The sequence below is a fragment of the Capsicum annuum genome, chromosome 9, assembly GCF_002878395.1.
Source record: "Capsicum annuum cultivar UCD-10X-F1 chromosome 9, UCD10Xv1.1, whole genome shotgun sequence".
Taxonomy (NCBI): domain Eukaryota; kingdom Viridiplantae; phylum Streptophyta; class Magnoliopsida; order Solanales; family Solanaceae; genus Capsicum; species Capsicum annuum.
Genome location: NC_061119.1, coordinates 4717746 through 4733155, shown reverse-complemented (window position 1 = coordinate 4733155; position 15410 = coordinate 4717746). Strand labels below are relative to the sequence as shown.

Here is a 15410-nt window from a genome sequence, read left to right as displayed (position 1 = left end):
TTATTGAAGACCATGACAGCTATCATCGACAGTGACTCTTGCCATTGCAACCTAGACACTCAGTCCTTGGAGCTGATCTATCGGTCCACAGTTACCACAAACCTCTATTTTGAAATGAAGCGACTTTGTTCATTCCTGAGGGCCGAGTTGATAATGGCTAGAGGATGGAGCTCCAGTAGTGGCACGCGCTTATCGATTCCTTAATAAACATTCATTCCTGGACTCCATGAATAACAAGAAGCCATTTTATCTCGAAAGCAATGGTTCTTAGAGAGCGTTTTCCCCTCCTTAGTAGGTTGGAGCTCTGGATTAGTCGGACCAATAGGTTTCAGATACATGCAGCAACACCATATTTAGTATATTCCCACCAAGTGGGGTAAGTGTACGCAGTCCATACCACGACCTCAAAGTGAGATAGAAAGACTGTTTTCGATAGACCCTCGGCTCAAAATAATACAATAAAACAACCTAAAGCAAGATAAGACAAGAATAAAATAAAGCAATCTAAGATAAGATAAGGAACAACAATAGAACCAGATACAATGGAAAATAACATCGTCAATAATACCCAAAGAAAGATACTTCAAGTATACACCCAAAACATACAACCTCCTAACTCTGACTATGAAAATGCAAACCTTCAAAACAAGAAATAACAAAATGAAAGTCAGGACTTACGCTTAAGGGAACACACCTATGCAACCAGTATCAATCAACACCAACAAAACATAACAAAAGAATTTAATACAAAGTCATAAAATCAAACAAAACCATAAATTAAATTTAAAAATATAAAGTATCCAAACATGTTAAAGCTTCATAGACTAATTGTTGGTTTTTATGACATTCTTCAATTAATTGGTGCTTCTTTTTAAATTCTTTGTGGGATATTATAGCTTTCCATGACTCAGAAACGGATTGAAACGCAACAAAGATTTAACTGGATGACTAATAAAGCTGAAAAAATAGAATATTCACATGGAAGAAAGGACATATCATCTTCAAAGGATTTTTGTGCATTCTTCTTTGGCACTATGCTGTTTGCTAAGAAAAGTGGCATTATATATGATTTCAATTTTATTCAACAAAGAAAGTGACTTTCTGAGATAATAATTGTTACTTGAGTGACCATATGAAAAACAACTCGACATTGGTTTGAACTAAAAGAAGGACCCAGTGCACTAAAGCTCCCACTATGCGCGAGATCCAACAGGGTCAAACCACAAGGATCTATTGTTTGCAACTTCACCTACATTCTGCAAGGGGTTGTTTCCATGCCCAGGGGTGGACCTAGGTTCAAACTGGTGGGGCTCCGGCACCCGTTAAACTCGACGTAGAATAGGTATAATTATGTAAAAAATGTATAAAAATCGGTATAAGATGAAAAAAGCACCCTCGAAACCAAATAGATAGTTGAGTTCTTTGGTTTCCATGCAGAATCTTAAAGCTTTGAGTGTCAATACACGTGTTCCAACCTCCCGAGCAACCACGATGCCTAAATCATGGGTCCGCCACTGTCTACGGCTTGTACTTGTGATCTCCTGGTCACGTGGCAACAACTTTACCGGTTACTTCAAGGCTCCCCTTCCAGAAAGAATCAAGAATAAACTCAATCATGTTAACAAAAGAAGATGGTGAAATGAATCTCCCACTGCTCTCTATTTCCCTACCTGAACTTTCAGTTTGGTGCCAGTGGTTAGTTTTGGTACTTGTTTTCAGCTCCAGCTCTTTTCATCGCTCCCTCCGTTCAGACTACGAGACCATCTGTTTGTGTAACCAAAATGCTAACTGTCAACAATGGACAGAAGTTCTGAACAGTACTCTTCTACAAACACAGAGATCAAACATCTTCATCAATACATCTAATGAAAATTAAGAGCACATAAGATAATCTTTCAATCATAATATAAGTATCCTAATCTTTACTTCACCTCTTTTACCTTGCTTGTGTATTGCATTCACATAGAAGGGTAGGCACTTTTCATAAGGATATTCGATGAAATTATCAGGTCTGTAGATATGATCTTTCCTAATTTAAGTAACTTATCTCGACTTCAGAGATTTTCTTTTCTTTTGATGTAGTATTTGTAAAGAATATAAAAGGAGGGATGCAACACGAGGACTTCCGGGGAGGTCACCCATCCTAGTACTATTCTCATCCCAATCCTAGTACTACTCTCGCCCAAGCCTTCAGAGGCTAATTTTTACCTTTCTTGAGTATCTCATTCATTTTAAGTTATTCATAAAGTTGCAGTTGCAGGTTCTGTAGCCCGGTGTTACTACTATCTGGTCTAGAAACCATCAGATATTATTGTAAAAGTTCAGTGAAAGTGCGGTAATTGCAATCGCAAAAGTGCATTTTCCATCACGGAGACAATCTTAGAGATACTAAATAGAGACAGAGATATTGTCTATGCACATATGCGCATAGCACACAATATTTATCCGATAGTTGAATATAACTGTATTTGTAAAGAAATGTTAAAGGGTACTACACTAAAGCTATTTTGCTAGGACTCTCCAAAAATGTTGCCGCATCTGTGTTGGATCTCCAAAAAGTGCACTACTTTTGGAGGATCTGACATGCACCCGGTGACATTTTAGAAGAGTTTGAGCAACATAGCAGTGAAGGGGAGCCTTGGAGCAACAACAGTAAAGTTGTCTCCATGTGACCTAAAGGTTACAGATTCGAGCCATTGAAGCAGCCATTAATGCTTGTATCAGGGTAGGCTATCTACATCACACCCTTGGGCGCGGACCTTCCCCCGGATCCTGTGTGAAAGCGTGATGCTTAGTGCACCGGGCTGCCATTTATAGAGGGTACACTTTTCAAACAAGCTATATTGCATAGCGCACAGGAAAAAACAATGCTTCTAGTAGTTATTTCGTATCCCAGATAGAAAGAGAAAATATACCATTACAACCAAAAGCACAAGAAAACCACACAATCTGAAAGAAAAAAAAGGTTCTCGACCATAATAGCTTTAAATTGCATGATAGAAGAGATCTCAGATAAGAAATTAAAAATTGTTACCTCGGAGGGAGCAGAGTAGCCACAACCACAGTTTGGTCTGTAGGTATCGCTTTAAGAATGATTTTGTTCTTGAATGATCCAACCAGTTGCAATTATCTCAACCAGAAGGCGAAGATTTCAATAGCAGTAATCTGTACATAGGAGCTCCACGGTCTATAACATGTTGCTCCCAATCTGATCGAATGCCAAAAGGATTTTCCTTCAACCACTCATCTCGGTGACTTGTGCTATCTTCCAAATCATGCATTACTGTGAGCTTGCCTTTGCCATATTTCATAAATTCTTCTCTCATTCTCACTACAACTTCTTTTACATCAGATTGGAGAAATACCTGTGGTTAAGAGAACAGATCGAAATTAGCACTCTTTGCTCATGAAATAATTGTTGTCCGTCTCATGTTGCTACTCGAATGATGTCAAAAGTTTCATTTTGCTTATTCAAACACACAGAGAATAACAATTCAATAAGAGACACACAAATGCATATCAGAGACGCATAGCGCTGGAGAGCTGCATTTATTGTACCTTCCCATCAGAAGCCAGCAAGTCTGCTAATGCTTCAACTAATGATCTCTGCACCATCCTCCATCGGTGTTCTGTTTTGTTGAAATCTGGATTTGGACACTGCAGTTGCAAGCAGGTTGCATTAGTGGTAAACAAATTTACTTTGTCCTTTCCATTTTTTACGCAGTGCCACAGTAGACAAGAATAGTTTAATACCAAGTTGTCAGAATTGCATGGTCATAGGAGTGCTATCGCAGTTTATATGAAAGCCTGAGTGGCATGAAGGAAAAGGACTTACCCGGTGCACACTAGTGCAGGGGTTCGGGGGGATCACAAACTGATTTAACTTGAACATTATATCGGCCAGGGTATAAAAATAATATTAAACCAAGGCATCCGAGAATATTTTTATCAAACATGACATCAAAGTTTGTTTTATTAAATTTTGAATTCTTGAAACTATATGAAAGTGAAATGGAATATCATAATTCTTACCAGACTTTTTGTCTCGGCTTCTCATTTGTCTAACATGCAGAACCCTTATGGTCTTTAGCACTCGATTTAATTTGCTAATATGATTCCCATTCAAGCATTCTCATTTAATGTCAATGCTTTCTTTTCCCCAACTCAAAATTTCTGGATCCTTGGGAAGCATAATAAGTACGGTCACTATATATATATATATGAACGAAAATGTTGTGTCGTCCAGCAGAGCCAAGACAAAGCTGACTTGCACAAACAGCTAACTCAATTGGCTGGTCAATCTCAGAGATCTTATGAATGGCAAACCGCAGACAAATGATCACGGTCCCAACCTTACCAATACGGGCGGTTTGCTAATCAATGAACCACGAAACCTTACCAATACGGGCGGTTTGCTAATCAATGAACCACGAAATATCGGAGCTATAGAGAGTAATTACAAGGTCTTGGTAAGCTTGCAAAAGGGGTTTTAAAGACTAGGACTACACTACCAATTGCCTTAAGGTTTTGGTTGAACGTTCAGATTTTTCAAGTGATATTACACTGAACCTCTGGTAAGCTCATTCCAATACTTGTAAATCCAAACTAAAATTCACTTGTGAATGCCAGAATTCAGTTACTTGGCAGGCGAGTGTTTAGTTAGATAGTTGTCCCATACGGATTCTGTGAGCTCTACCAACGGACATTTATAAAGGTCTTGTACAATTTGTGCTAATCCACCCATTGCCTAAAGCTTATCAGTTTGATGCAGGTTGTTTCATCGTAGTAAAATATTTTAAAATAGCTTGTGTAACAGCAAATGCTAAAACATGTAAAACTTATTAGTTTCTTTTGTTTTGTAAGAAATGAAATAGGAACTCTCATTATTTGAACATTGTTAAATGTTCCACCATCTTGTGAGGCTTGTTGTAACATGCCTCAACTTTGCGAGGGTCCTATGACCCCCCTCGACTATTTATAACCGTATTTCTGTGGCATATATTTGTTCAACTGGACCACTTCAGACCCTTACGCGCTCAGTATGCATGTATTCACGCAGTGATCCAACTGGGCAAATATATGCCATAGAAATACGGTAATAAATAGTCGAGAAGGGTCATAGGACTCCTACAAAGTTGAGGCGTGTCACAACAAACTTTGCCAAAGTTTAGGTATATTTCGAACATTTTTCCCAAAATTAAAGGAACAAACTATATGCCAAATTTGATTGTTCCTTGTTAGTTGTTGCTAACATATAAATGATTTCCTGGCCAACGCTGACCATGGCATTTTGATATGTATCTTAGATTCTATTCAAAAGAAGCAACAAAATGCCACATACCTGAATTGACACAAGAACCAGATCACCAGGATAACTGGAAACAATGGACCGGAATGTTGATGTGGCATTTGCTGCGATGAAGTATCTAAGAACAAAACACACACAAGGAAAAAAAAGAAAATCAGAACACGCAAAATAGAGGACGATCTACTGCTATATTGTAAGTGCAGTAGTAAGTGCAGATGCTTTTAAGGCAGCTACTTTGACATTCTTCAACAGCATATTTTAGGATATTAATGGACCTGAATTCATATTTCCTTATTGTTTAATTACGGCCTCAGAGTAACTGGTAAAGCCGCTGCCATGTGACCACAAAGTCATAGGTTCAAGACTTGGAAACAGCCTATGGCAGAAATACAAGGAAAGGCTGTGTACAATACACCCTTGTGGTGGGGCCCTTCCCCGGACCCTATGCATAGCGGGAGCTTTAGTACACCAGGCTGTCCTTTTTTATTCCCCCGTTCTGTTTGCCACTAATATTGGAGAATGCTACGTTTGTTAGAAACATAACAATTTCAAAACATGTTCATGCAGCACCTTATGATTAGTAGCATGCATTCTAAACCTCAAATCAGCAAATACGTTCCAGCCTTTGGCCCTTACAAATCTCACCCGTCCCTTGTTTTACATCCTTATTAAGTATGATAAGATGGTTTACTAAAAAATTCAGTGTTATTTGTGGTCTTTATAGCTCACATGCTTTTTGCCAATTAATAGAGGTGGTATGAAGCATGAAGAAGAGGCAAGCTGTCAGTGACAAAACTGAAAATCCTTGGGGGCGGGGAGAAAAATGTAAGAATCCCGCTAATTAGAATCTTGAAAGGAAGACTACACAAGTCAGTTGGAAACAAAAGTGTATGCCAAACTGTTTTACGTTGTCAATGGGGCTATATATTTGGAATTGGAACACATTGACAACTTAAAACAGTTGGCCATACACTTAAAACAGTCGCCTTATACTCAGAACAATTTGGAACACAAATTTCAGCTCTGATCCTCGGGGCAATTCCAATGCATATCCTATAAAGCAATTACGTAGGCAGGACAGCACATACCCATTAGTCATGCCAGATTGAGAAACATGATCGAGACAACGGCTCACCAACTGGAAAAATGCAAAGCCAAAATTGTTAAGAACTTAGAACAGGAAGCAACAGAAGAAACATTCTGCTTAAGACTAAACCTTTTCATTTATCTCCATCCCGAGAAAGTTCCAATCCTTCCTCATCTTTGCCATTCTGGAGAGAAATAAGCCGTTGCCTGTAATTTTATGATTTCAACTGTGAAAACTAAGAGCTTATTGTGTTCTTAAATGCTGCACAACAGTGTGGGTTTTGATATGTGAGTTTTAGGAAATGGAACAAATAAAATAAACGTTTATTTGTTAAATTAAGGTGGTTGTCTCCCTCTCACTATACGTCGGATATTTTATTACCGTACAAAAATTAATCCAGCAAGAAAGGACTATATGTGTGTAACAAGTTTTAACATATACTCTCCACAGTTTTCAGTGAAATGAAAGTATATCGGAGCAAAAATTTGGCTTCTAAGGCCCAATATATCTGCAAAATGAGTATTGTAGAAATGCAGATTTGAGATGAGTGCGGTCATAAAAGATCAGAAATGATCTTATCCAATAGAAAGTGCAAATAGCAAGCATCGAGGATACATGAGAAGGGGTCGCTTGAAGTAGTTCAGTCATGTCCTCTGCAGACCTCGAAATTCACCCACCCATAATTTTCAAACCACAATAGCTAAGGTGGTTAAAGGAACAAACTAGATCAAAAACCACACAGAAAAATATTGCTTCAAAAAACCTACAATTTCTCGAAATCAGCGAATTACGAAAAAATAAAAATAAAGAAAAAGATCCATATCAGCAAACACCAACTAGTTAGGATTACGGCTTAGCCATATTAGTTTGCTTACGTTATGTGCAATGTTTGTTAGTCTTTTTAGGATGTTTGGAGATTTATATGTTATTAGAAAATTAAAACTGCTCTAGATAGAGAACCCCAAACGTTTATTAGGTGGAATGAAACAGGTCCAAATGGAACGAAATGAACATTGAGGATTTATACAATCAACCCCAACTAGCTTGAGATTGAAATATACCTTTTGTTTAAAACAATCGTGTGTATGGGACAGTTTGCACGCAGCATGGAGTGAAATGAACATCGAGGATTTATATAACCAACCCCAACTAGCCTGAGATTGAAGTATACTTGTTCTTGTTGTTGAAATTCTAGCATACATTGCGCGTATATTAGGCTGATTTGCAGGTACATAAAATAGAGAAACTAGGGGCTTTAAGCTTCCTTCATGAGTATGGGGGAACCAGTGGATTCACTGCCCACAAATAGGAGACTATAATAGCATTTGAACGACTAAATTATAGTCCCTCTAGACAAAACGCCTTAAGGAAAATTTTCATGTTTCATTGTAAAAATAGAGTTTCAAACCAAAATAACTTGATAGATTTATAGAAAGACTGAGCCAGGGAAAAGAGAGATTTACCACTTCCGACGTCAACAACAAGAGGTAGGGTCGTATTGGCATATATAGCATCCCAATTCAACTCAAACGGGTATGCCTGCACAAACACCAAACACTCAATTAGTTCCGAAGCTAACACACATCTAATGGTAACCATACTTCGTGTACTAGTAGGCATGTTCAAAGTCAAGTAGGTGCAAGGTATGTCATGCAGTTATACAGAAAAGTAGTCAGGGTGGGGGCAAGTAGGTTAATAGTCCGTTCATGGGGAATTAAGACTCTGACACCTTCCATTAGTACTCTATTGTAAGTAAATATTTTCCAACATATATGATTCTGCCGCCCCGGCAGGTACGCTCCACTTCACAAAAGAATAGTTACAATTTTTTCATTGCATAATATGTAGTCAACGTTGCAAACATTGGTCGAGATATGAACGAGAGGGGCTATTGATGAACTTATTTGTTCTTGTATCATTTCCTGTTGAATGAAATCTTTGTCCTTATCCATGTATCTACGTCCTTTTCTCTATTAACACGATTTCCTTTTTCTATCCAAGACAAGTGGGATGATTGCTAACAATGTGTTTCAGGACTTTTAAATTTCTTTAATGCAGCATATTGAGTTCGAAAAAGCTTACTCTATCTAGTGCCAAGAGCCCATGAAGCTTTCTCCCTTTCAGAAACTCCCAGACAATGGAAGCGTTTTCAATCAGATCAACTGTTACATGGCTTGATTTCCCAACAAATGTCTCACATGCCTGTTTGCCGACCACAATAACATCACAGTTCTTTTGACTAAGATTATAAAGCATCGCAGCCAATTTGGACTCTCCAGCAGATTCTTGATTTGATGAGCTGAACTTTACAGCTCCAATGAACAAAATTTTCTGAAAACCAATGAAAGCATACTTCACTGAGCATATATTGTTTCCAAAGAATAGATTCTACCAAAAATAAATCATCATCTTATTGAGTGAGAGTAACACTGCAAAAATTGCACCGAGATATGTCATAAGATCACAGAAATTCTCATAGCCCGTGGATAAGTACTGAGCATGTAAATTTCAATTAGTCGGGTTTACTTCATCCTATGCTACCAGCCAGAAAGTACTGGAGCATGTAAACTTCATTTACTCAGTTCATTTTCTAAGCTACTAGTTGTCTTCAAAATTCAGCTTCCGAGAATAGCAGTAGGACATCTACACTGTTGCATCAACATGGTATCTACAGCACCACCCACAAAGATATTTGTAGGAAAGAAGGTTTCCTAACGGAAAACTGGAAGGAAAGAATAGGCGCAATAATAAACCCTAGCGAATAGGAAAATTTAGCATGTTATACTTGCGGCACACACGTACTACAGCCGAAGCAGTTACTTTAGTTTTAATACCAATTTTGTAGATGCAAATCAAAGGTCAAAAGTCAAAACCACCATTGCAATTATGACAAGAGAGATCCTATGAACAAGTCAAAGAAGAGCAAACGGTGACCTCACAATTGAGCAAGCACTTTTAATTCTAACCTTCAGCAGACGGAACTTCAGAGATTACCTTGCATCTTGAAAGCATGGAGATCATTTCCTCCAATGTGTTGGGTCCAACATCAACAGGTTTCCATCCTAAAGAAAAACATTTGAAATCCTTAAATATTTTAGAAACTATCATCCCGATGGTAAGTAAGAGATATTCTCAAACTTTCAGAAACGAAAGTAGCTTGAGCTCACATGAATGCAGTTTCATAAATAAGGACTGAAATTGTCAGAGAGGAATCAGAATTTATCATTCACTAATGTACAACAATACGATATTTCAACTGTAATGATGAATGACTGTGATGTTGTACAGAAAGCATCACCCAACAGAAATGAGTATTTTTTTTGCCCTTTCTGGTAAGCTCATATCCAAGAAGACGACAAATAAAGAGAAAGAAAAATGGCATGGTTCACAATGCTTCAAAATGTTCAGTTGCTAGATCCAAAATCAGTGACAATAACGGTGACCTTTGACATTTGGTGGCTATCTAACCCTGGCTGTATGATCGAGCAAATATAACTGAGACGGTCCAATAGCCAGAAAATGAAGTTTGTTATATATTTTCACTTTTTTGAATTGTTCAGTAATCTCTTGTCCATTTAGGCCTTAATCTAGCAAATGAAACGATGCAGACCTTGGGGCTCGGTTGAAGATTAAGAGATTCAACTTTACCATCCATGATATGATTAGCAGGAAAAATCTTCATCTGCGACGGATAATGATCATTAAGGCACCAAAAGTCTTTTGGTAATACGAGTTGTACTCCCTTCGACTTTGCAGTCTCAACTAGCATATGGGCTGCCTCTAGTGATTCTTGTTCCACCAACACCATAGGAACAGCTAATCCAAAAGCATGCATTATTTGAAATGCAGCATCTCCAACAAACACTAAGCCGTCACATCTAGATGCCAAAAATTGCAAGGCTGCTGCTTTCCCAGCGAGATTAGCTCCGCCAACCTGTATCGCATATTAAATTATCAATTCCAAGACGTGAACCAAAAAGACCTTTTCTCATGTGAATCAAAAACCTGAAAAATACTTGAAAAAAAATTTCGGATGCATACTATCGCAAAATAGGGCCTTTTGTTCATCTCAATTATCTTCTTCAGTTGAGACATTCCCTCCTCAAAGTGAAATCCGGCAATGGAGGCATAGCAGAAACCGGTAATACCAACATTTGATGCAAGAATCTTATGTGATTGGAAAAATGCATCATTAACAAAGATATCCACACCAGATGATAGGCGTCGTGCAAACTCTGAACAATTGGCTTGCTCCTGCTTAAACTGAGAAAGGTTCTCAAGAAGAAGGATGTCAGATTTATGTCTGTCTTCCAACACGTACTGCTCCAATCCAGAACCAAGTTCTACTGGTATGACTTTTAGTTCAAGTTCCGACGACAGAAATTCTGAAGAACACATTATCCCGATCAATTGAACTCCAATTAAAAGATGTTTTTAAACATTAAAAAAACAGTAAAGGAGGAAGTGCATCAATGCAAGTTCCTTCGTCATTGCATAGTATGTTGTGTCCTACATAACGTTTTCCATACTCTCGGAAGCTATCAGACAATAAGTGAAAAGTAAGAAATTAGTAACCTGCAACATATTCCAATTTGAGAAGCTGCAAGTTCGCTCTCAGACTCCAGCTACTTATTAGAATTAATTTTGCCCCGGCTTTGTGTAGATACTTGATGGTTGAAATTACACGTGCTACTGGAGACTGTTGTTTCTTCTGCTCCCTTAGCAGGACGGTCACATCCAATCTAACCATGACAACTTTTCCAATTAGCTCCTCGGCTGGGAAATTCTTAAGGGTTTGCACGTGAGGTAGGATATCTGAATCTCTCCCATCACAAGCTTCAGCCAAAAGTGGATTCTTGTTTGGGTAAGAAGAACGGACAGCACACTGAATGGCACATGAAAAAGCAATAAATATTGTCATGTTATCTTTCATGTTTCTTATGTTTTTTACACTCCCAAACAAATTTTCAAACAAGCTCGCCGAATTTAAGCTATCAGATCAAATCCTACATCGATTTCTAGTCTAAGTAACTTTCAGAAAGAGGAATCATATATAGAAGAGATATGTATGGTCTATACACGATTCATGAAAGTAAATACGCTCATTGGTTTATATCAAGAGGAAAAATGTCATCCAGATTAACTGAATACGATGCATAAAGGTACAGTTAACACGTACAGAAATAGAATAACCAAAGCTGAAGCATTAAAATAGGGATAAAAGAGAAAACGGTAGGCTAATTCAGATTTATAGTTAGCAAGAAATTTCTTTTTTTTTTTTATCGAGTAAAAGTATTTTCATTCATAATCATGACCAAAAAGGTCGTACACACAGGTTATACCAAAAGATCAAGACTCTACGTGATATGATTCTCTACAAACTCCTTCCACTCCTCTAAGCAACAAGGAACTTTTTGTTTACGCCAAAAGAAAATAAGGGAGCGGAGGCTACTCCTCAACTGCAAGAAACTCGACTAAGAAAATAAGGGAGCGGAGGCTACTCCTCAACTACAAGAAACTCGACTCTACATCTTCAAAAGCTCTCTTGTTTCTTTCTCCCCAAACTACCCACATTAATGCAATTGGAACCATGTTCTAGGCCCTTCATCTTCTCCTTCCTCTCCTACTTTTCTAAATAAGCATCTGATCTTTCACAGTTCTTCGATTAATGTGTGTTTATTGATATGTGCATTATATGTCTGTTTATTGGATTGGCACATTCTTTGATTCTCGGGGATTCAGAACACAAGAATTATAAGCACAAACGGAGCTAGAGGGCGCAAGTTTTGCCAGAAAAATACACTCCATTTACAAGGTTAATATTATATTTTATATGAGACGTCAGCTTCTCCTCGTTATCAGCAGTCCATGTTAGCATAAGAACATCATTTTGTAGGTAATGCAGCAGTAGGGGTATGTACTTTTAAGAACTTAGATATAACAACAAATCGAGTATTTTCTTTAAATGTACTCCCTCCATTTCAATTTGTTTTTGTTACTTTACTTTTTAGTTTGTTTCAGAAAGAACGTCTCTTTCCTTTTTTGGCAACTCTTTTACTTCGACTTTCCATGTGACCTGTTTAAGATCACAAGATTAAAGGCTATTTTGGTACATTCTACCTATATATAAGTCTTGGAGTATTTACTTTCTTAACCTTCGTGTCAAGTCACAACCAGACAAACAAATTGAAACGGAAGGAGCAAGTGAAGTAAAATTACTGAAAATACCTCCTCTCGAAACGAATGTAAATCAACATGATCAGCCAGATCCAAGTTTAAAGCTGGAAAAGGAAATTGAGAACATAGTTAATCAATCTGTAAATTGTTCGATCACTTTGGACAGCAAGTTTAGTTCTCCCTCTGTTTCAATTTGTTTGTCCTACTTACTTTTTTAGTCCATTTTAGAAAAAAATATCTCTTTCCTTTTTCTTGACAACTCTTTGATTTTAACTTTTCACAACACAACAACATACCCAGTGTATTCACACACAGTGGGGTCTAGGGAGGATAAAGTGTACGCAGTCCATAACACTACTATTACCTCTGAAGAAGTAGAGAGGTTGTTTCCGATAGACCCCGACTCAGGATAAGAAGACAGTAAACAAAGCCATATTAAAACATAAAACGCGATAAGATAACAAAAATAAAACACCCACAGGGTATTACTATACACTATTTAACCGAAAGCACACACCTCCCCGAGCCCCTCCGAACAAGAAACTCCAACCTACGAGCACAACCCTATAACCACTAGCATGGCTACACCAAAGCAATCCTATCTACTAGCTACGACTCACTCCAACGAACTAGCCCTCTAACCTGATTCGCATCCTCCATGTGTTTAAGACCATAATAAAAAGGGGACAGCCCGGTGCACTAAAGCTCCCGCTATGTGCAGGGTCCGAGGAAGGGCCCCACCACAAGGATGTATCGTATGCAGCCTTACCTTACATTTCTGCCAGAGGTTGTTTCCAAGGCTTGAACCATGGTCACATGGCAGCAACTTTATCAGTTACTCGAAGTCTCCCCTTCACGTTTAAGACGATAATACTAAAGGGTATTAAAGATCACACGATTCAAAAGTTCTGTTTATTTTCTTAACCTCTATGTAAGTCAAAACCAGACAAACAAACTGAAACAGAGCGAGTACTAACCTTTCAGTAAAAATTGAGCCTTTTTACATTTTTGGACAACAGAACATTTCCCATAAGACAAACACAGTCTAATTTGTGGCAAATCTTGAAATCTTTTTGTACAACCATAGTGGAAATCTGATATTCTTGGTAAAGAGTATCCTAAGAAGAAATCAAGAACCCCACTCATCCTTTCTTGTTCACTGTGAATCAATTTGGAACACTACAAGATGCAAAAAATAATACTATCAAATATTCAAATTGGGTAGAAAAAGGTAAAACAGATACTAAACACAACTAAACAAGAGATAAGCATCCAGTACCTCCCGAACTATGGCCTACGACACACTCCAACTTCATAGGAGTCTTATTATCCTGACTCAATTTTAGCGTAATTTATCACTCTTTTGTACTGATGTGGTACCTTTATTACATAAAATGGAGCCCATGTCAGCTAAAAAGGATAGACAAAAATATGCTAAAACTTAGTTCAGAGTAATAGAACCGCGTGAAGTTAGAACGCGTCGTAACAAATTTGTTCATAGTTCAGGGGTACTAGATGCTTTACTCACTAAACAATGATGCAAAAATGCATAAACTTTACTCACATTGTCTCAATTTATGTGTCACAGTTTGAATTTCGACAGTCAAAACATATTGAATTTAACCATGAATTTGGAAATGGATTCTTCAAGTTTTCAACAACAACAACAAAGCCAGTGAATACCCACCAAGTGGGGTCTGGGGAGAGTAAAATATACGCAGTCCATACCGCTACTTCCGAAAAAGTAGAGAGATTGTTTCCGATAGACCCCCGTTTCTTCAAGTTTTATGAAATAAAATTTATATATTTGAAACTACATTAAAAAATACTATAAATCATAATAATTAATAGAGTAAAGCATCTAGTATCCTAAACTATGACCAAATTACATATTACATTCCAACTTCACAGGGATCTTATTATCCCCGAACAAGATTTTAGCGTATTCTTGTTAACCTTTTTAGTTGAAGTGACACTTTGACGTGGATTTCATTTTATATAATAAAGGTGCTACATCAGCACAAAAAAGTGACAAAAATATGCTAAAATTGAATTAGGGTTAATAGGAACTCTGTAAAATTGAAGTGTGCCGTAGCAACTTTAACTATAGTTTGAGGTGCTGGATGCTTATCTCTAATTAATAATTCAACTATTTTGCGGTTAAAGATACACTTGCTTGAATATTGAAATCTAAAAGATGTCACATAAATTGAAACAGAGGGAGTACTAAGTTTCTCCGGTTACATAACATAGCTGACTAAAGTGACAATTTTAATATCGAATAAATTTAGTTGGCCGTGCGAAAACTAAAATATAATATCATGTAGATAGAGAAAATAAAAACAGACACAGAATACAATATTAATTGTACTTAAACACAACTAAATAATGATGCAAAAATACATAAAACTTTAGTAAGTTAGTTATGTTACCTGAAATGGATGACAAAAATGACAGTTTGTTTGAGGAGGGAAAGAAGATAATAGGAGGAATTAAGGGTGTGTTTGGTAGGTACCTAGGAGAATATATTTTCTCTTGAAAATGTTTTCTAAATATTTAAAATGTTTTATTGAAAAATAATTTAGGACTTTTTTCAAATAATTTTTAGAAAATATTATGGCCAAACACATGATGAAATTCACCAAAATCTTAATTCAAAAAATGACTTGTCAAAAGTACTTGAATATGTATGACCAAACGCTAGCTTAGTTTTTTAAGTTTTTTTTTTATATTTAGTAAATAAGTAAAAATAAAAATATTATATGTAAAGTATGTATATCCGTTTGGATAGGCTGAAAAAAAGTTCTTTAAAACTACTTTTGAAAGTGCGTTAAGTGT

At 37.2% G+C, this 15410-nt stretch overlaps 1 protein-coding gene across 8 annotated transcripts; it reads right to left on the bottom strand.

Moving 5' to 3' along the window:
- Window positions 1–997: 997 nt before the first annotated feature.
- LOC107843118 (phosphoglycerate kinase, cytosolic) lies at window positions 998–14310 on the bottom strand. 8 transcript variants are annotated; one of them, XM_016687297.2, is made up of 16 exons: window positions 13852–14310; window positions 13550–13751; window positions 12624–12676; window positions 10971–11280; window positions 10437–10780; window positions 10044–10329; window positions 9390–9457; window positions 8478–8726; window positions 7859–7934; window positions 6525–6601; window positions 6397–6446; window positions 5342–5426; window positions 3559–3657; window positions 3035–3365; window positions 1671–1825; window positions 998–1584 (listed from the first exon to the last, which is right to left on the bottom strand). In XM_016687297.2, exons 2-14 carry the CDS (start codon window positions 13716–13718, stop codon window positions 3132–3134), a joined length of 2100 nt encoding a protein of 699 aa, XP_016542783.1. In that variant the 5' UTR covers window positions 13719–13751; window positions 13852–14310; the 3' UTR covers window positions 998–1584; window positions 1671–1825; window positions 3035–3131. The 8 variants fall into 8 exon arrangements, with proteins under 8 accessions (XP_016542783.1, XP_047251992.1, XP_047251991.1 ...); XM_047396036.1 differs by having other exon boundaries at window positions 998–1541; XM_047396035.1 differs by having other exon boundaries at window positions 1671–1764.
- Between the last annotated feature and the right edge of the window lie 1100 nt (window positions 14311–15410).

Excerpts from the sequence above, each read along its gene's own strand:
- LOC107843118 (XM_047396034.1), bottom strand. The coding sequence starts at position 13,718 with ATGAGTGGGGTTCTTGATTTCTTCTTAGGATACTCTTTACCAAGAATA. Across the intron at positions 10,781-10,970 it reads CAAATTGGAATATGTTGCAG|AATTTCTGTCGTCGGAACTT; the intron begins GTTACTAATTTC and ends TGTGTTCTTCAG. Across the intron at positions 3,366-3,558 it reads TGCTGGCTTCTGATGGGAAG|GTATTTCTCCAATCTGATGT; the intron begins GTACAATAAATG and ends TCTTAACCACAG.